This window comes from Lycium ferocissimum, chromosome 1 (genome assembly GCF_029784015.1).
Source record: "Lycium ferocissimum isolate CSIRO_LF1 chromosome 1, AGI_CSIRO_Lferr_CH_V1, whole genome shotgun sequence".
NCBI classification, from domain to species: domain Eukaryota; kingdom Viridiplantae; phylum Streptophyta; class Magnoliopsida; order Solanales; family Solanaceae; genus Lycium; species Lycium ferocissimum.
The window spans coordinates 70,626,661-70,647,934 of NC_081342.1; the positions used below are offsets into that span (position 1 = coordinate 70,626,661).

The 21,274-nt window shown below is 34.1% G+C and overlaps 2 protein-coding genes across 8 annotated transcripts; one reads left to right on the forward strand and one right to left on the reverse strand.

Annotated features, from left to right (window-relative positions):
• Positions 1-321: 321 nt before the first annotated feature.
• On the reverse strand, positions 322-8,873 carry LOC132059130 (uncharacterized). 6 transcript variants are annotated; one of them, XM_059451649.1, is made up of 8 exons: positions 8,331-8,872; positions 5,496-5,618; positions 4,217-4,464; positions 3,012-3,221; positions 2,855-2,947; positions 2,682-2,780; positions 1,859-2,277; positions 322-604 (listed from the first exon to the last, which is right to left on the reverse strand). In XM_059451649.1, the coding sequence occupies exons 2-8, from the start codon at positions 5,602-5,604 to the stop codon at positions 598-600; spliced, it is 1,185 nt and encodes a 394-aa protein (XP_059307632.1). In that variant the 5' UTR covers positions 5,605-5,618; positions 8,331-8,872; the 3' UTR covers positions 322-597. The 6 variants fall into 6 exon arrangements, with proteins under 6 accessions (XP_059307632.1, XP_059307623.1, XP_059307656.1 ...); XM_059451640.1 differs by lacking the exon at positions 8,331-8,872 and adding an exon at positions 7,554-7,802; XM_059451673.1 differs by lacking the exon at positions 5,496-5,618 and having other exon boundaries at positions 8,331-8,873.
• Positions 8,874-12,581: 3,708 nt separating this feature from the next.
• LOC132059161 (uncharacterized) lies at positions 12,582-18,566 on the forward strand. 2 transcript variants are annotated; one of them, XM_059451698.1, is made up of 6 exons: positions 12,582-12,680; positions 13,290-14,575; positions 14,711-14,967; positions 16,409-17,682; positions 17,761-17,848; positions 17,942-18,566. In XM_059451698.1, exons 4-6 carry the CDS (start codon positions 16,907-16,909, stop codon positions 18,533-18,535), a joined length of 1,458 nt encoding a protein of 485 aa, XP_059307681.1. In that variant the 5' UTR covers positions 12,582-12,680; positions 13,290-14,575; positions 14,711-14,967; positions 16,409-16,906; the 3' UTR covers positions 18,536-18,566. The 2 variants fall into 2 exon arrangements, with proteins under 2 accessions (XP_059307681.1, XP_059307675.1); XM_059451692.1 differs by lacking the exon at positions 14,711-14,967.
• The last annotated feature ends 2,708 nt before the right edge of the window (positions 18,567-21,274 follow it).

A 21,274-nucleotide genomic window follows, 5' to 3' on the forward strand; every position in this document is an offset into this window, starting at 1 on the left:
ACAATTACAATTGTCATAACATAAAGCATTAATTCGTACCCAATAAGGAGGAGGATACTAAGACAAATATATTTTTGTCGCTAAATGTAATCAACTTATGACGAACTAATTTGTTTCGTGACGAAAATATATTTGTCTAGAAAAATTTAGTTTAGTCATCGCCAAAAATTAATCCTTTAATGACAAAATATTTGTCACTAATTATAGACATTCGATGACGTTTAATTATTTTGTAGTTATTAATTTTTAAAATTAGAATTGCATAAATTGAAAATAAAATAACAAAACATGCTAGATAATAATACAATTCACCCATGATCATACAATTAAGAACAACTAAAATTGTATTGAGATCATATCTCATTACAAACTCCTAAATAAAAGTAAAATATGTCTAACAACAAGAAAATCCAATTGAAATATACTAAATATTACTCCTAAACTAAGACAGACAATGCAGTTTCTTCCAAAGTACCAATCCAACTGAAATATACGAAATATTACTCCTAAACTAAGACAGATAGTGCAGGTTTCTTCTAAAATACTAATAATGTGGTGACACTTAGCTTGCAATCAGTCTTGATTCAATTCCCACATTTAATACCTGCGGAAAAGAGAGAAAAGAAATTAAGATTAGATTTAAAGTGTAGAAGTTGAAGAATTCAAATCTCAAATCCAAAGATAAATAGAGTTCATCATCAAAAGGATTTATCTATTTGGAACAATATCATACTACAATACTATAATTCTAATATCTTCTCCTAATAGCAGTAACTTTTTTTATGTTTCAAATGTCTAGCTAGATTTATGAGGAGTACTACTGTTTATTCCAGTTTTGATGAGTACAGTTGTATAGGAGGTATATGTTTGGATTTCTGGACAGCCTGGTGTGGCTGATATTCATCTGCAAGAGCAAAGCTGCGCGAACAATAGGCCTTTGGAAGACTGGATTGAGTGGACAGCTGCAGAAAACATTTATCACAGATACTTTTGATCTAATGTTGTGTCAAAACTGATGACACTGCTAGTATTCTGTCCAGACCCATATGATCTAGCTCAACTTTTGGGTTCATTTTTCTCTGGTGAATTTAATCCCAACCTTCGACGCCTACGATTGTTTTTCTTCTTTTCCTTTTGACAGATAGTCTAACTAATACTCCAAGATGATGTTAAAAGTATGTATTATATGGCTGTTGGTCAAACCTCCTGTACTCTATCCCTCCAAACCATGCTATTTGCTAATCCCAACCCCCCCCCCCCCCCCCCCCAAAAAAACCCAACACACCTACTATGTTGCTATAAGCGTTTTCTAAAGACCACCCGAACTTCCCTTTGCTTTCTAGCCTTGGATGTCCCTTGTGTACCTTATTCCACAATGCTCCTTGATCCTTCTACACCACCAGTTGCAATGAAAATAAGGGGGAGAGTTAGGAACATATTTCCTCTAATTTTTTTCTTTTATGGGGGGGTTGACAGAGAAGATAATCTACAAGCGAGTTACGCTTTTACAGCCATGTTTGATAACATTTCTAGAGTGGAACTTCCATTTTAGTTTCGAAAATACGAATGGTCATTCTGCATCAATTTTACTTTGTTCAGCTTACTTTCCTATCTAAATGTTTACTGTTCGATGACAAACCATACGAAATTTAAAAAAAAAAAAAAAAAAAAAAAACAGATCTTAGAAGCAGCAATCAAGTCTAAACATGTGATTTTTTGTCACTAAGAACTCCAACAATTAACGACCTTCCTATGGATTCAAGAGGTTGCTTTAGGATATGGATCAAATGCAAATTATTATATATATAATAAAAGAACTAAAACAGAATTTATCATGTAAAGTAGTGTTATTTCTAACCTTGATGGCGATGAGCTAACAAAATGTTGCATTTTTTTAAACATTTCCTCTTGGCGTGCTGCTAAAGTAACCAATTGAGAGTTTAATGCTTGTATCTGGTCCTGCTGAGTTTCTATCTGGGACTGCTGGGTTTCTATCTTGGACTGCTGGGTTTCTACCACAATTTCAGCTGCATTTAATCGTTTCTGTAAATCATGTTGGGCAGTAGCAGCTTCCTCTTTCGTCTTTCTAAGGGAGTCTTCTAACTCTGCCGTTCTTCTTTGTGTGGCTCTTGTAGTATCAGGTTTCGGACCATAACCGAGACCTTTTATGTACCCCGATTTTTTACCAAGTATAGTATCCATAATTTGATCAATAGTCATGGAAGGCTCTCCCGGCTCTCCCGAAGTATATATATCTTTCAAATCTTTCAGGTTGTTCTGCATAAGAATATTAATATTATTTAAATTAATTATAAATCTAGCAGCAAATACAACTATATTGCAGTGAAAATCACGCTACCAAATAGCAGCACAAGACAGAAATTCTACCAGGGAACACAACAACATCTTGTTTGGAAATCAGTTTTCTGGGAAGACTATAACAAAATCAATATTCGCTGGTAAAATGGAATTCACCAAACTCGCTCGGGAGTTAATTTGAGTAGTTGTTTCTGTTGTAAAGTGGAATTTTCATTATTTTAAAGTCCAATCACAAGAAAAACTTATTATGAATTACTCAAGGCTAATCTCAATTTCTAAGTCAAAAAGGACGACACAACTTCTGAAGAATATTTACCCGGACAAATGCAATGGCTATGGTACTAAAATAATAATTTTCTTACATAGTTAGTCTCAGCCTCTAGAGATGACCATCCTTTTTCAGTCGAGTAATGAGTACTCTTGTAGAACTCGATTCTGTCAGGCTCTACTCCATTTTCAGCCTATAAAATAAAATATTAATATGATGTAGAACTAAAATATTGTTAGAAAGAAGAACAAAAATGGTATAACTTACAAGTTCAGCACGAGCAGGTACAAACGCTTTTGACCCCATGAAATGATTAGTTTTAAGCTTACTTCGATTGGCCCTGTTTATGTCGCATCGTTTCTACAAAGAAAATATAAATATATGTAACTTAAACAACAAGGAGAATAACATGAATATAAATTACCTTATGCTCTGGATCAGCCCACATGTCACAAAGCTTATTCCAATTTTCTCGGGTCAACTCTGGCACTTCAATTTTACGAGCTTCTTCCTCGGAACGTGCACTTTCAAATAGCTGTTTTAACTTGTAACGCCATTGTCGGCTTCTATTTTTCAAAATATCCTCAACACTATCTTTCACGTAATGCTCGTCCAAATCAATTTCAAACTTCTCCTAAAAAACAGATATGTTATGAAGAAACACACAAACAATCAAATTCACTTTTATATTAAAACAATAACTAATCATCACATCAGCTAATCCCTTTTATATTTGTTGGCGTTCTCTCAGTGTGTGGTATTAGCACTAGGTGCTCAACCTACTGAGGGATTGCCAATTTATGGAAAGGGTAATGGTTTTCTTGAATTGCAATACTATGTAACTTGGTGCTGCTACAACAACTACAGTGATACACCAGGCATAGTAACTGAAGGCCATACTTAATCTATTTATTGGCTCTTTCTGAGTGTGTGGTATTAGTACTATGTGCTCAACCTGTTGAGAGATCGCTAATTTATGGAAAGAGTACTGGTTTTAGTGGTTTTGATACAGCTAAGGATGGTCAAGTGGTGCTATTATTAAGCAGAAAAAGCAAGGAATCAGAAGAGCTGCTGTATACTATTTTAATATGGCTAAAGACTGAAAGATAAAATATGCAAATACCATCAGAAGTGTAAATCAGGAGAATTTCACAAGGCCTAGGAGGATTTGCAGCAACAACATCAGGAGAAAAACATTGCAAGATTATGCTAAGCTTGGAAAGACAACAAGAAATGGTGCACCAAAGGATCAAACTTGGGACATCATTTGGAGGATAATGCAAGGCAAGCAGATATGCAGAGGAGCAGAAATCAATATGCAACTGGTTTTTTTCACAAGGAAGGCTATGTATGCAGCAGTTGTCACACACAGAGGCTATGCATGCAAAGTTCCATATCAGCAGTGCAGTCAAGACAAAAACTGCACTGTATAGAAGCAGTTTATGGCCATTTCTTGGCCAAAATTGTTTCAGTTACATGAGTGAACTTACTACTAGATTTCAATGGAGATAGATATCGCCGATGAGTTCGCCAAATAAATAGATGGATGAATAACAGCAATACCCGAAAGAAGAGAACTCACTATAATCACTACCATGTAATAAAATTACAAGATTATAGAATCCTTACGTGGCACCTAATTAGTGCTGCATCTTTGTCCTCTCTTGTGAGTTCCTTCCACTTGTTTGGAAGCGAAAGAAAATTCCTGGCAATTATCCCTAGTTCATTGGATAATTTTGCCGATTGAGTTGGCTTAGTTGGCCTCCCTTTACCAAGTGGAATCTCAATTTTCATCTTGCTTCCCATAGTCTTCCTCATCCTTTCAAGACCTTTCCCTCTAGTCTTGCCACGACCATTCCTGATCTTAGTGGAATCATCTGATGGAAAAAAGTCAGTTCAAAACACCACATATGAGTATGGCACAGGATGAAGACAGAAACAACTGAAAATTTTGCTTCATTTTGTTGTATTTTAACAGACACCAAGTCAAGAAATTCATCGACAAAACAGTAAGAATATAGGAGAGCTAATAGCATGTCCTTTGATCATTCAGATCATAACCAGTGATTATAAATTTCACAGATTACATAAAATATCGTTGGATTTCAAAGGCGTAGATCACAACAACTATTCATTCAGGAAAAGGTTTAAATCGTGCATATTGACAGAGTAGGTACCTTTACATAGCTGGTTTCTATATCATGATGAGCAAAGGAGAGCCGGTCAAGAATAAAACAAGTGTAACTAATACAAGTTATCATGAAGAAACTATTACATGTGATCTATGCCAACATTTTCAACTTCTTAGACTCACTTATGTAGCTTATATGACAAAGCAAAATCAATCGCAACTGCTCATACAACATATCCAATGTCTTGCATTTAAAGAAAATATGTAAGATAAAGGGCGATATCATGAAGCACTTCTTTTTAAAATGTTGAAATAGCATCAGATAACTTTATGAGTTAAATTCACAAATCTTGGGTTGATGATTGAATTACTGAAATAACAGTCAAGATCAACATAAGAATTATTCGAGTAACTCAGAAATGTAAGAAAGAGAGGAGAATAAATTAAAGAACACAAAAGAAAGAGCAAACAAAATCTGCATAAATAACATGAAATATCAAATTTTTTAAGTTGCACTTAAATGATCTACTTTAAACTAGTAGAAGATGGATAAGCACACTAAAAAATTATTACAAATTTAGTACTTTCACTATTTACAACCCTAATTCTGATTGTATTAGCTCTAAAATTTTCTATATTCCACTTATAAAGAAGCTCCATTGTGTATCAAAAAGAATTTCACAGTCCTGTGCAGAATAATCAAAGGTAAATGTTTTTTTATTCCAACTTGGCCAATAACTAAATAATTTAATTCTAATTAATAATAAAACGTATCACCTGTATTAACAGGGGGAGTAACATTATTTGATTCATCCGGCGATTGAGTAGCTCGAATAGTTTTCCCTGTAAGTGTAGTTTGTTTGAAGATATGTCCTCCTGGTGCCATTGATTTGCAAAATTCTACCAAGACACAATATCTAATTTTAGTATGTTCATAAGATGTAAACTCCATTGGATTAACAAACCAATAGTTATATAAAAGCACCAATCATTGAGCCCGTGCCAGCACGGGCCCAACATTGTAATTAAGGTTTAGTATTACAATCAAAACATGAAACAATGAGCAAAACATCGAACATTTACTACTGCTGCTAACTTTTAGGTTCCTCCTACTATCTTACTCAAAGTTATGTTACAGCAGTTTCTTTTGGCAAGGACCACCCTTTTTAACACTAATATTCTCATTTCTAGTCCCTGATTATAAGGCCACCTTAGCTTGAGTTGTAGAAAGAAGAAATTGGAGGTGAATAGCACGCTAGTATAGGAAACAGAAAACACTAAGGTGTCGTTTGGCCATAAAAATTATTCACTTTTTTCCAGAATTTTTTTTTCACTTTTTTCACTTTTGGGCGTTTGGCCATAAATATTCCGAAATACCAAAAACTCAAAAAACTTGTTTTTCAAAAAATTTTTCACTTTTTTACAGCTATATTTCACCAAAAACTATAATTTCAAAAACTATGGCCAAACACAACTCCAACTCCAACTCCAACTTCAAAAATTCCAAAAAAGGTGAATTTGTTTTTGGTATTTTTGGCCAAACGCCTACTAAGATGCTCTTACATTCCAATAAACATGCTGTTTTGAATGGGTTAGAGAACACGTCGCCAACGGTTAGGCAAATCAAACAGGAGAGGGGGAAGTAACTAATTTATCACAAAGTGAAAAAGAACCAGCATTTTTTTAGGCAAAGATTGATAATTCTTGCCACACTGCCTCAATTTCCGCAGTAAAATGATTACTCGGCAAACAAAAGGAAATATAAAACACGAACATTGAGGCTTCCACGCAGGAGCATTTTTCTCCTTTGAAATCGACTAAATGTTGAGCTCGAAGCAGGAAGAAAAAAGATCAAAACACAACAACAAATATGCTGAGAGAAAAATTCGCAGGACCACATAGCAAAGAGGCATGCGTTTTGCACCAACAGCTGAACAAAATCTTATTAATGGTACATAATAAGAGTAATGGAGAGTGCAAAGTGTCTTTACGCGATTCAACTATCAATTCAATGGGTTTGGATCTACTCCAGTTATAAACGCTCCCGTATATATCAATATAGATTTGGATTAGTGCCACATGCCCCTTTAAAATGGCTTAGATACCTCCTCCTCCACCCTTCTCCTAGAATCCCCTTTATAACTTAAAGAAAATACAAAACCAAATATATCCTGATTCTTTTTACTGATAGAGAATGTTTTGCCTGCCCTTGCGTTTTTTAGCTTGCAAAAGCAACTTTCTTATTTCTTTCAGAAAGCATAATTTGTTCTAATCACACACAATTAATTCTTCTACTCCTTGTATTCAATTCCACTATAGCATTAATGTTTTCAATGGAGGTTTCATACTGCTAGGGGCAGTAGATTAAAGAGGAGACTGTTCTCTTCTTACTACACTACCCACAAGTGAAATGTTCTTCTAATTTTCTTTCCATAAAGCTAAGTATATCATTTAAAAAACTGGAGAGCTCAAATAGATTATAAAGTGGTCATTTCCAATAATTTTGAGTTTTGAATTTGAGTAAGAAAACTCTGACAGATGAGATCACTTAGTTGTGGAGCTTTGAATTTACTACATAGTATTTCATTTGGGAGATAAAGGATCCAAACGCTTAATTCAATTGATTATGTGTTAATAATAATGAAAAGCAAGCACAAAATAGGGAAATTGAGGTTGAAAATGAAGAGATTGTTTCTATATCCAATTGAATGGTTAATTAAAACCCAGCAAGGTTATATCAGCCACTGAAATGCGAAATTAGAAAATTCAAAGAGAACTCAAAAGACGAAGAAAACAGAGAGGAAAATCTGGACAAAAATTAAAAAAGAAACAAACCTATGGCAAGAAAGAACATAAATCATGAAGCTGGAAAGTCTCACGCACGTCATTTATTAAGAAGAGTTCACTGCCTTCTTGTCGTATTATTAATTGAACTTTTGAAGCATCACTAGCATACTGAAGAATCAGTATAACATACCAAAGATATATATTTATGCTAGAAATTTCCAAATTTGAAGGCACAGAAACTTTTCCATAAACTTATATAAGCTACAGTGTTAACAAGAGGCTGTGGTCTGATAAATATCGAGCCTTGTGAAGAAATACCCATTGGTTTCAACACAATATTTAATTAACCTACAGAATATTCATCTCAAAAGATATCGGTTCAATTCATCCGGATTCAATGTGCCATTACCCCATCCGAATTCTAATTATTTGACTCAAACACATGCTTTAACACCATGTTTTCACAATCAATCCTTCACTCGAAACCCGAGTGGAAAACGCCAATATGAACAAAACAGAGGAGAAATTATTTCAATAGATGCCTTGAATAATGTCATGCTTCACTAGTTATGTGCCACACACCAACTGTAAATATACACACCACGCGAAACTGTAGTCTACACAGTAAATTAGAGTCTTTTTGTTTCAAAAACTTATAGTAATTGATTTTCTCGAGCTTCTATATTGATTAAATGAGACAAAGATAAAGCAAGATCAATGGATATTCAACAAATAATCAATGAACAAATCATTCAAGATATGATTGTCACAAATAACTATCTATTTAATCTTGTTTAAAGATAAAGAAGGAGGAATGATACATACCTGTTCTTCTTGCTCAGGTGCAGAAATTCTGCTTCACTTTCCAATGTAACTTCTTCGTTTATTTTCTCATATATATGGTGGTTATCCTGAAATTCTTTTGGAGCCAAAATTGTGAAAAAATGTAAGCGCCAAAAAACGGTTTCTTTTTCCATTTTTCAGCTTTCTGTAATTCTCTTTGGTGGGAATTAGAAGGACAACGAGTTTGAAGGAAGTAGTGCTTCTGATTAACCCAAAAACTTAGGAAGTGGAGAAGTGCTCAAACCCAGCACTAGATATTCAATTGTTGAGCAAGATTTTAGGGTTTTGGTCTTATGACCTGATGCCCTTTCCCCCTTTTTTTTCTTTTCGTTATGTGTTGCTTGAAACACTTCTTTTTTATTACTTGGTTAATATAATAAATTACATACTAAACTTGCTTAGTGGTATTTAACTAAAAAAAAATATACTCCGTATGAAAAAGGAGATATACAGGGAAACAAATACTTTCATATATTATCTATGAAAATAGTAGCTAGAAGATCAATGAATATTGATGAAGAGAATTTGGAAAGGTTTAGAAGTTTGAAGCCAACCAAATAAGTATAAATACAAATAAATAAAGAGAGCAAAAAAACAAAACGGCTCTTGGCATTAATAATATGACAGAGCATTTTTTAGTTATTATAAATGTATTTAAGTTTTTATATATTATTAACATTAATTATTTCATTATTTTTTTAAAGGGGAGATGTCCATCAATATTTTAGGGATATTTCCATCTTTCAAATTTAGACTTAAGACGTTATATATATATATTATATATATATATATATATATATATATATATATATATATAACTTTTACGATACATAATAATATTTTTTCAAAAGGAATACCTCTAAGAATGGAGCCTAGTGGTTAATTCTATAAATAAATTCCAAAAAGTCTTTGGCTCTTATAAAGTGCCGAAAATTAACCTTCGCAACAAATAAAATGCTTATAAGCATTTTTAGAAAGAAAAAAAAAATAGGTTAAAAAACATTACAATATGCATCGAATCGGTCGCAACCTTTCTTTTGACATGGAAGCTCAGTGAACTTCTTGGCTAGAACCTTTCTCAATCGAGTTTCTTGCAATACCTGAAGCCGAGCTCAACTAAGCTTTGCGAAAGTATATCCGAGCTCAAGTTGAGTTTCTCCGAGCCAAGCCAAGCCAAAAGCAGGCTCTTTGGTGTTTTGTTTTAATTTTGCTACACCATTAAAAAAAATTAAAATTATAATAAAGTGGTTGATTAAATTTCATTAATTTTTGAATTCTTAAATTTAAAATGTTAATTACATTTCGCACCACTAATCACAAATATATAAATGCTCTTCCGTTAACTAATAACTCCTAATATTAGATTATTTTAGTTCTAATATATATTTCCATATGTAAAAACTTAAAGGATGTACACCAAAAACAACAATTTAGGATGTGTTCGGTATGGAGGAAAACATTTTCGGGGAAATGTTTTTCAATTTTCTCATATTCGTTGGAAATATTTTATTTTTAGGAAAACAAGAAAAAAGTTTGTTCATTAATATTTTTAAAATTGAAAAATCTTCTTGAAAAAAAAAAACTAGGAAAACAAGTCCACTAGTGACATTCCACCAACCACCACACCCCACCAAACCTCTTCCACCCACCACCCCACGCACACCACCCCCACTACTACCCCTCTACCACCCCACCACCTCCCCAACCCCAACCCCAACACCTCTTCAAAAAATATCAATTTTCTTTTTTAAAAAAAATAGTTTTTTTTTTTTTTGTTTTTTACACCCCCCCCCCCCCCCCCCCCCCCAAAAAAAAAAACAAAATCACCCCATCCAAAAAAAAAATGTCTTTTTAAAAAAATTTTTTTTTTTTTTTTGGTTTTCTACACCCCCCCCCCCCCCCCCCCCGTTATTTTACTTTTATAAAACATGGGAATTTTGCGTGGTTAAATTTGGTTGAGGTTTGGTGGTTGTGGGTAAGAATTTTTTTTTCATTTTTAATATTTTTTTTAAACAAGTAAAATAAAATATATGAAATAGAAAATTTAGAAGGGGGTGAGTGGGGTGGTTCGGTGTACCGGTGGTGTGGGTGAGGTGGGGTTGGGATGGGTGGTGGTATGGGGTAGGGGTGGGTGAAGATGGAGTGCATTCGAGGGTGATGGTTGGGTTGGGGTCGGGAGGGGGAGGTGATTGATGGGCGTGGGGGTGGGGCTTGACTAGGTATTTTTCTAAAAATATTTTCTATTAACTAACCGATCTTGATAAAATAAGTAGAAATCACTTATTTTTCTAGGAAAACATTTTTCGGTTGTTCGGTATGGAGGAATACATTTTCCGAAAAATGTTTTTCAATTTTTCCATGTTCGTTTGATCAAAATTTTTGGAAATCATTTTATTTAGGAAAACAAGTTCCTTAAAAAAATGGGAAAATGACTTCCCTAATCAAATTAGGAAAAACAAGTCCACAAGTGGCATTTCACCAACCACCCTACCACCACCAACATACCCCCAGCCACCAAACCTCAACCACTCCCACAACCCCACCCAAAGCACCCCTCCACCACCCCCACCCCACCATCCCCCCTCCCCCAAAAAAGATATTTTTGAAAAAAAGAAAGTTTTTTTTTTTTTTTGGGGGGTTATCTACACTCACCCCATCCCCCGCCCCACCGGCTGGGTGACCCCCCACCCCTCCAAAAAATATTTTTAGATTCTTAAAAAGAAGTTTTAAATATTTTTTTTTACACCATCCCCCCTTCCCCCGCCCCACCACCCCCTCCAAAAAAATAATTTTTTTTAATTTTTTTTTTTTTTGAAAAGTTTTTCTTTTTTTGGTTTCCTACAACGCCCACCCCCTCGCTCCCCCGGCCCAACAGCAAACCACCACTTAAAAAAAAAAAAATTAACCATTTTTTTTTTAAAAAAAAAGAAGTTTTAAAAGTTTTCTTTTTTGATTTCCTCCACCCCCCCCCCCCCCCTAGCCTCTACCCCTACCCCTCCTAAATTTTCAGCTTCATATTTAATTTTACCTTTATAAGGAATTTATTAAAATGGAAAGTTTGCGTGGTGGAAATTCACTTATTTTCTAATAACATATTTTCCATGAAAATAATTTCTGTGAAAAACATTTTCCTCCATACCGAACACGCCCTTAATGGGAAATATTAAGTGGACATGATCAAGTAATATTTTTGTGCCTCATAAAATTAGTATATTTAATTTCAAATAATATTATCTTACACTCCTTCCATTTCAATTTATGTGAACCCATTTGACTGGGCACGGAGTTTAAGAAAGTAGAGAAGACTTTTAAAGTTGTGGTGTAAAATGAGTCATATATATTTTGTGTGTCTATAAATCATTGCATAAAGGTAAATTATTTTCAAATATAGAAAGTGGTCATTCTTTTTGGCGCGAACTAATAAAGAAATAGGTTCACATAAATTGAAACAGAGGGAGTATTTTTTTTTTACTAAGATTGAGATTGACTGAGAATAATGTGCAACTGCACGTTTATAGAAATTAGTTATATTAAAAGCATAAAGGACCTTAGAAATGTTGATTGAATTTTTTGTGCTTCATTAAAAGATTCTATAATAGACAAAATAGTTATTTAATATTTTCTTAACATTGAAAACTTAAAAATTCATTAAAAATTGATTATTAAACCTTTCCTTATTTGAATTATGTAGCTAAAATTTCTGATTATAATTTTTTTTTCCTTTGGTTAAAGTCGCATTATAATTATTACAATATGAAGTCCTGTTATTTAACACTTGTAAATCAATTACTCCCTCCGTATCAAAATATTTATCGCATTTTTTATTTACACGCTCATTAAGAAAGCATTTATAAGGTTAACATTTTGACTATTTTACCCTTAACATATTTCATCATATAATCTCTCCTCAATAAATGTTTACTCAATTAATGATGAAAACCTCTTAAATGTTGCTAATTAATATAAGGGTAAAATAGGAAAAAGCTACTTAATTTAACTTGGTTAAATAAAATGATAAATATTTTGAGATAAATATTTTTAGTAAGGACGATAAATATTTTGAGATGGAGGGAGTAGAATTCTACCTTATTTTATAAAAAAGAATCTCTACAATTCTATTAAGTACTAACTTCCTTATTAGGAGTATTTCACCGTTTAACTACTTAGATTCATATAAGCACTAAACTCTAAGACCGAAAGTTTATTGGGTTTAGGAGTTTTTTTCCTGTTTGAGGAATTGTGCCGCTGCAACATCTCCTCTTTCTCCTTTCAAAAGAAAAATAGCTACAGCCATCGCTCAACGCTGCATCTCTTTGCTCTTCGTCTTCTCTGGTAAGTCTTCTCTTGTACTTCAATCTAGTTTTCTCCTCATACTTTCCCTGTCCTTTTCCTCTCTATTTGATTCTTAGCATCATAATACTGAGTTTTGATTTATGAATAAGAATGTATTGAGGTATGATTTTTATATGTGGATTTGTTGGTACTTATTTCATTAATTTGGTTGCGATTCGGAGGAATTGAATAAATAAGAAAGTTATAAATAAAACTCTTATTCACTATCATTGCATTTGGGTTTAATGGAAACACAGATTCACCTTTGGGTTCAATCAATGCATCTAAAGGAAGAAAAAAAATTAGGACTTGGACTGCCAATTTCATTAAAAATATAGTTAAGAAGTAGAAAACCATGACAAATATGGATTTTTTTTTTCTATTTCTACGTTTAAAATTAGCTTAGACAAGCTCTTAACTTTTCATCAATGAATACTGTATAGAAGAATGGGAGAGCAGCATTTTTCAATCCATTGGAATCCCTAGTAGCTACTTTTCGCTAGTATTCCAGCATTTATGAAATATTTATTTTGGTAGTTATTTTATCCGAAAGAACATTGAATGTGCTTCTTCTATAATATTTATTGGGTAATTGATATGTTTGTGCAGTTGATCATGGATAAAGGCTGGATGCATGAACAAAAGTTCTCCAAAAAATATGTTGAGGGTGTCCAATCTTTTATGCGACTTGTTCGGTCTCACTTTGATCGAAAATCTAAAGTTCGATGCCCATGCCAAGACTGTTTAAATGTAATTTTTCAAACGCAAGAAATAATGCATGACCACCTATTGATCCAAGGAATTATGGGAACTTACGTGCAATGGATACACCATGGGGAACAATTACAAAGGAGAGATAACAGTGATGCGATTTACAATGAAGATGAAAATGAAGAACATGACAACGATGATGGAATTCACACTATGTTAGAAGAGGCCAGTGGAAGACCGTTTGCCAATTTTTCAGAGGAGACAACAACTGGTAGTAATATATGTGGTAATATGAGTGAGAAGGAAGCTAAAAAGTTTGACAAATTCTTTGGAAGAAGCTGAACGCGAACTATACCCAGGATGTAAGAAATTCTCGAAGCTTTCGTTTCTTGTGAAGTTGCTACACTTGAAAGTGTACAATCAATGGAGTAATAAATCGTTTGATATGTTGCTGGAGTTACTAAAGGAGGCGTTTCCTAATGGTGAGACACTTCCTAAGTCATATTATGATGCTAAAAACATGCTGCAAGGTTTGGGATTAGGATACATTTCGATCCATGCTTGCAAAAATGATTGTGTGTTGTACTGGGCTGAACATAAAGATAAACAAGAGTGTCCACATTGTGGTACTTCGAGGTGGAAAATTGATAATGGAAGGAATAAAAAGATTCCTCATAAAGTCTTGCGCTATTTTCCGTTAAAGCCGAGACTTCAAAGGTTATTTATGTCTAAAAAAACAAGTGTGGACATGAGGTGGCATAAAGAAAAACATCTTGATGAAGAGAATGTGTTACGGCATCCCGCTGATTCTGAAGCGTGGAAAGAGTTTGACAAGAATCATAAGTGGTTTGCACAAGAACCTCGTAATATAAGACTCGGTCTTGCAACTGATGGTTTTAATCCATTCGGTAACATGAGCACATCGTATAGTATGTGGCCTGTCATTCTCGTTCCTTATAATCTTCCTCCTTGGAAATGTTTTAAGGACCCATTCATGATGATGTCATTGCTTATTCCTGGTCCTCAAGCACCTGGAAAGGATATTGATGTTTATTTGCGTCCTTTGATTGATGATTTGAAAGAGTTATGGAGTGATGGTGTAGAGACACTTGATGCGTCAACTGGGGAGTGCTTTAAGATGCATGCCGCTTTTTTATGGACCATAAATGACTTTCCAACTTATGGTAGGTTCTGAAATTTCTTACTTTCACAGATGTCTAATAATCTATACTATTTATTATTAGACTACTGATATCATATTGTAAGAACAGTTGAAGGAGTCAAAGTTTTTTTTGGTAACTGACATATTGCATTACTAGGGAAATAGATACAGAGTTTGAACACAGGACCCCTAGAAACAGGACAGAAAGCCCCAGTTCTAGTACTTCAATCATCTTTACATAGGCACTACAAAGCTAAAACAGCCTAAGGATAAAAATTAAACCTCTCACGCTGTTTTGCTAGTCGAGATGTTGGTGTTCCTCTACAATGGATATCTTGGATGATCTGGCCTCACCAATGTGTCTTCTGTCCTCTTTGTGTTCTGAAATAGTCTTTTATTCCTCTCCTGCCATAGGTAATAGACGCAGCCAGCTAATGATATTCTGTAGATTTCAGCTTTTGAATTGTTTCCTGTTGCATTGCTCTTGGCCCAATTCAGTTTTTCCAACCACCCTTGTACTAGTTTTGAGATGCCTTGCCAATGTAGTATCTTTTGCTATATGAGTGCTGATATTGGACAGAGGAAGAATAAGTGCTGAATGTTTTCATCTGCTCCTTCACACAATGGACATGTAGGACTGTAGTTCCTACCCCATTTTATCAATCTATCTTTGGTGTACAATTTTCTTTGCAGAGCTAAATTTAGAATGAACAACCATTTAGGACTTCCTTGGTTATTACAAATGAGCTTCTTCCACTGAATCTTTGGATAGGTACCTCTCGATACCGTTGTACATTTTCTTAATAGAGTAATTCTCACCGGGCCGAGGAATTGCTCTAGTGATCGTGCATTATCCAAAGAAGGAGTCAAACTTTGTAAGTGCAATTTTTGTTAATTCTGTGGCAATCTGTTCACTGCATAGAGAATGAGCAATAAGCTAACTCATTCCAAGAAGATTCGTAAGATAATAAATTGCATACTAACGAGGTTCTCCCGTGACCTTTAAACATTGTTGATGAAGAGTTATATATTTTTTAAATCCTTACGCAACTATTGTCGTTGCAATTATTCCTGTGATATTAATTAGCTTTTACTTATTTTATCATGAAGCGTTGTTTTACAAGTGTAATTTCAATTATTCATGAAGATGTATTTCGGATGGTAGGTTAATGAAAAACAAAAAAGAATTAGTAGTGTATAATTACCGACTTATGTGATGCATAGACATGTGCAATAAATACTACACTGTGTATATTAGAAACAGTTTATTTATATCAGTTAGTGATGTGTAAACTTAGCACTATTTGCAATAGCAGCACACAATTTGATAGCTGGTTTATTTATTTAATAGTTCATTCTAGGTAGATGCACTGGCAGAAATCAAAAATAATATAACTTTGTTGAAGTTTTTGTATCTCTAATTAACATGATCACTATGAGAAGACCAAATGCGGATTTAGGATCTAAAATTTATAGGTTTGACCTGTAAGATTCTTAGCAGTAAACTTGTGGTACTTTTAGAATTAGGAGTTCAGATCTAATATTTGTTGGAATTTTAACGGATTTTCACATGTAAATCTAAATTTCACGTCAAATAGGCGAGTTGAATATGCAACTCATATTATACAATGGGTTAGATCAATAATATATTTATAGAGCTTACTTAAAGAGGAAACTTGCCTCCCTGTAAGTCTTTTTTCCGTTTTCATTTTGGAGACCAACTTTATTAGTAAGAACATGAAGAACAGAGAGAGAGAGAGAGAGAAAAAAGTTGCGCAATCATTAATTGTATTTTCTCAAGGAGAAGAGCTCTTCTTCTGCTACTGAACATATATTATCTTTTTTTATGAATTAGGTAATTTATCTGGATGGAGCACTAAGGGATACATGGCATGTCCTACTTGCAATAAGGATGCACCTTCACAGAGGGTAAGAAGTAAAATCTGTTACATGGGTCACCGTCGGTATCTTGAAGCTAGCCACCCATGGAGAAGAAGCAAGAAATTTGATGGGAAGACAGAAAAAAGAATAAAACCAAAAGAGCTCTCAGGAGATGATGTCTTGCAACAATTGGATTTACTCAGTACTTATAAACCAGGAAAACACTCAAATAATAAGAAAAATAAACGTCTTCCTGAAGAGTTGAATTGGGTGAGGAGAAGTATTTTATTTGAGTTACCATATTGGAAGAGCTTGAAGTTGCGGCATAATTTAGATGTCATGCACATAGAAAAGAACATTTGTGAGAGTATTCTGGGGACTTTATTAAATATTGATGGGAAAACTAAGGACACATATAAAGCAAGACAAGATCTTAAGGATATGAACATAAGAAAAGAACTATGGTTGCAACATGATGGTTCTAGTTGTACAATGCCAGCTGCTTGTTATAATATGTCAAAAAAAGAGAAAAAAAAAGTTTTGGGCATTTGTAAAAGATGTTAAATTTCCTGATGGTTATGCTTCAAATATCTCAGGGTGTGTAAGTGAGGATGATGGTAAAATAAGTAGACTCAAAAGTCATGACTATCATGTCCTGTTACAACGAGTGCTACCTATTGCTATTCGTGGATTTGAAAATAAAAATGTCTCTTCATCATTGATTGAGTTAGGCGATTTCTTCCAACGATTATGTTGTAAGACATTGAGACGAGATGACTTAGAACAACTTGAAAGGGATATAATTGTTATATTATGTAAGCTTGAGATGATCTTTCCACCTGCTTTTTTCGATGTTATGGTACATTTGGCTGTGCATTTACCACGAGAGGCTATGTATGGGGGACCAGTACAATATCGTTGGATGTACAAAATTGAGAGGTTCTTGTGCAAGCTTAAGCGTTATGTGCGAAACAAGGCACGACCAGAAGGTTCTATTGCAGAAGGCTATATTATTGATGAATGTTTGACATTTTGCTCTATGTATCTTACCGGCATCGAAACTAGATTTAATCGTGAAGATCGAAATGATGATGGATCTAGCAAGAAAGATGAACCTGTTCTAGACATATTTTCAAAGAGTGCTAGACCATTTGGAGATGGAGATTATGATGCCATACCAAGGAAAGATCTTGATATGGCTCGGTGGTATGTGTTGAATAATTGCGAAGAAGCAGAATCTTTTCTTCAGTGAGTAATTTTTCTATTTATATATTGATATTTTTATTTTTTAATACTATTTCTAAATAATTTATTTTTTACATGCAGAGAGCATAAAGAAGAGTTGGTGAAACAAGATGTTGGGAATATAGAAGAGAAACACAGAGAACAATTTCCTTTATGGTTTAAAAGGAAAGTAAGTGATTTTAAGATAATAATCATGTTGTTGTGTTTAAATTTTAATCTTTTTCTTCTTTACTAATTGAACGCAATATTTTTTTAATCATAGATTTTGAAATTATATAATAAGGACAAGTCAATGTCTATCAAGAAATTATATCCTTTGGCAATGGAATCGATGTGCGTGGAAGAAAACATCTTTGTCTGTGTTATAAATGGTGTTAGGTATCTTATTCAACGACGCGATGAATTACGTAAAAGTCAGAATTGTGGTATAGTTGTTGCAGGCTATCATGAAAATGAGTTGATTGATTTTTATGGTATTATAACTGACATCATTGAGTTAGAGTATGTTGATGAGAATCGAGTTTTTCTATTTAAATGCAAGTGGTTTGATCTTCGCAAGAAAACAGGGATGCAAAAAGATAAACATTTTACGAGCATATGTGTTAAAAGATTTTGGTATGAACATGATTCTTTCGTACTAGCTACTCAAGCAAAACAAGTATTTTACATTGATGACCCAAAATTGGGGGAAAATTGGCGAATTGTGCTCAAATTTCAAGATAGACACTTATATGATGTCCGGAGAAGGAAAATTCAGAGACAGAAAGTGATGAGTCGCATATTACAAATAATGATGTGTATCAAGACATGTCACTTGAAAGTAATTCGATTGTCAATGATACGGTGGATATGTTGAGTAAACTACATAGAGATGATGTTGAACCGATTACCCTCGGATGCAAATGTAATTGAATTGGATGCTCAAACGGAACCAGAAGTTGAAGTTGATTATATCGAAGAAGATTCTGACCAAGAGGATGACACTATGGTAGAGTACATAAGTGATAATGAGGAGAATGAAGGTAATAATAGGACTAATGACGATGAAGCTGATAGCATAGGTGATGGCGACGACATTGGCTTGTGATGTAACCTCATAATAGTAAGGTCGGTTACATTCGTTAATAGTTCTTCTGAATTTTGTATCTTGTTTAGCGGATTTCAGGGGGATGACTTTCATAAGTTATTTGCAGATTTTGTCTGATTGAATTATGTATATCTTCTTATGTCTGAAAACCTACAAATGCAGAAACTTCTAGCTTTTAATCATAACCTTTTCTGGCTTTCAACTTTTAGAGAATTTAAGATTATTTTGGTGCTTTGAAAAGTTAATAAGCACCTAGCATCTGAAAACTGCCACAAATATCTAGACTAGATTATCACATGAAATGCAGGGCCGCTTGATAATGCTATGTTTTTTGGTTAGATTAGATTGACTTGAATCCGTCAAAATCTCAAAAGTATGAAATGGAATCAACTTTGAAGGCTTCGAAACATTCATTCATTCCACCTGGTGCCTTAGCAAGAGGACAAGGGAAAAGCTTTAGAGCTTTGAGTTTAGTAAGAGTAAATGCTGAACAAAGACTTCCGATTGGCAAAAGTAAAAAGTGTAATACAACAACTTCTTATCTGAATGAGCTAGCTCAGAATGAGAGTCTTGCGCGCTCCTGGTTTTGATCCATAGGAAGACTATGTTTCCCTCCTCTCAAGAAGCTGAACTGATGCAAATACTCAGAGAAACGAAATAAATATTTTATTGTCTCATTTTGTAATCTACTTTTGTTGTTACGGGACTGGAACCTTTTTTATGATTGACTTAAATTGAAATCTGCAGGTCCATGTGAACCTTAAAAGGCAAAAAATGTGAGAGTGTCGATCAGGTGCAGGACTCAAAGCTGGAGTAATGTTGAGTGTCACTTTTTACCACAATCGAATTGTTGGGAAGCGTCATGCCTTAGCGAGACACTTAGCTATATTAGTTAATGATCATAATATGTGTCCATTGCGCGTACATTAATGGGTGGACATCAAGGATTATAAGCTGGATCACATGTGGGCAGTTGTGACTATAAGGATTTAAAACATGAGTTTTTTGTTTTGCCTTCTCATTTTATTCTTTTACAAATACTTGTGAGCTTATATCATTGTATTTGTTGAGTTATTTTCTATTTGATTTGTCAGAATCTGTAAAGAAAATAGTTGATATGCTATATTGGACTTGTGAAACTCAGTGTTATTAAAAGCGCTCGCTTTGTCGCCTAAAGCATTGAGGTACTTGTGCTTTAGAAGGCTGAGGCGATGCTGGTAAAAAGAAGGGACTCTTCTCCTCAAGAAGATCGAAGTGGAGGAGAAGCGAGAAGCATGCGCTTCGTTTATTTTAATAAAAAGTTGACTTTAAACAGAAAAGGATTCAACTTTCTTACTAGTTTTGCTGCTCTCTTCCTTGGTCTGGTTTCTATACTTCAAGCTACAGGTATGATTATTTCTTCTTCTTCCCCTCCTCCTCTTCTCTTCTTCGTCTCGCCTCTGATATCGTCGCTGCTGCTGTTTTTTTTCTTTCTCTTCTTTTCTTTTATCTTATGTCGCTGCTACTGCAGCGTTTTTCTCCTCTTCTTCTTTTCTCTTTTCTGATATCACTGCTGCTGCTGCTTTTTTTTCTTTCTTTTCTATTCTCTGATCTAATATCACTGCTACTGCAATATGAGCATCATGGTGACAGATGCAAGGTTCAACATTTTTGCCCATATATATTAGAATATTTGTCCATGATGCAACTTCTATGTTGACATTTAATTCTTTTTATTTTAAGAATTTGCAGCCTGTTAGTTGGATAGTAGTGCATCCACTATACTGGCTATCAAAGATGTGGAGATAGCTTGTTCTCTGCATTGAATTTGAGTTCCATTATATTCTCATGAAGTAAGCTCATCTCTTATCCCTATTTGTACGGTGCATTTTGGCATAAGCAGGACTTGAGGATTATGTTACCAATATATAATAATGGAGGTGAATCATGATCGTAGAAAATTCTTATGCTATTGGTACTCCGTCTGCATTACTGCATTTTGGATCATAGTACATAGTTGGTACTAATTCCTAATATTGTGGTCTTCTCTTTTTTTCTTTCATAAGTTTAGTCTTTGCTAATAAACTGACATAAATTTGAAACTTTTAATAGGTCAAGAATTTGAAGACTGAGATAAGTTTGGTGGTGACATGTTTTTTTATGGTTATTCTATAATTAGTTACTTCTTAGTGTTTCTCTTTTCTACTTTAAGTGGCTCTTCTTATTAAATCTCATCCATAGAGATTAGAATAGTCTACACTTTACATAAAGTGCGTTGTTTCATCTTATTTGTTGCATGCCTCTACTTTTATTATTTCAAATTTATTTTCTGGATACAAAAGTAATTCATCCTTTGTCATGTATATAACACATCCATTTGTAATTTTTTCAGATTTGGAAAACTGGAAAATGATGTCCGGTATCATTCAATTTATACCAGGTTCTACAATAACATGCCTTCTATACCAAAGCTGATTCCTTAAACATATTAGTAGAAGTAACTCACTTTCTAATAACAGGAGTATCTGG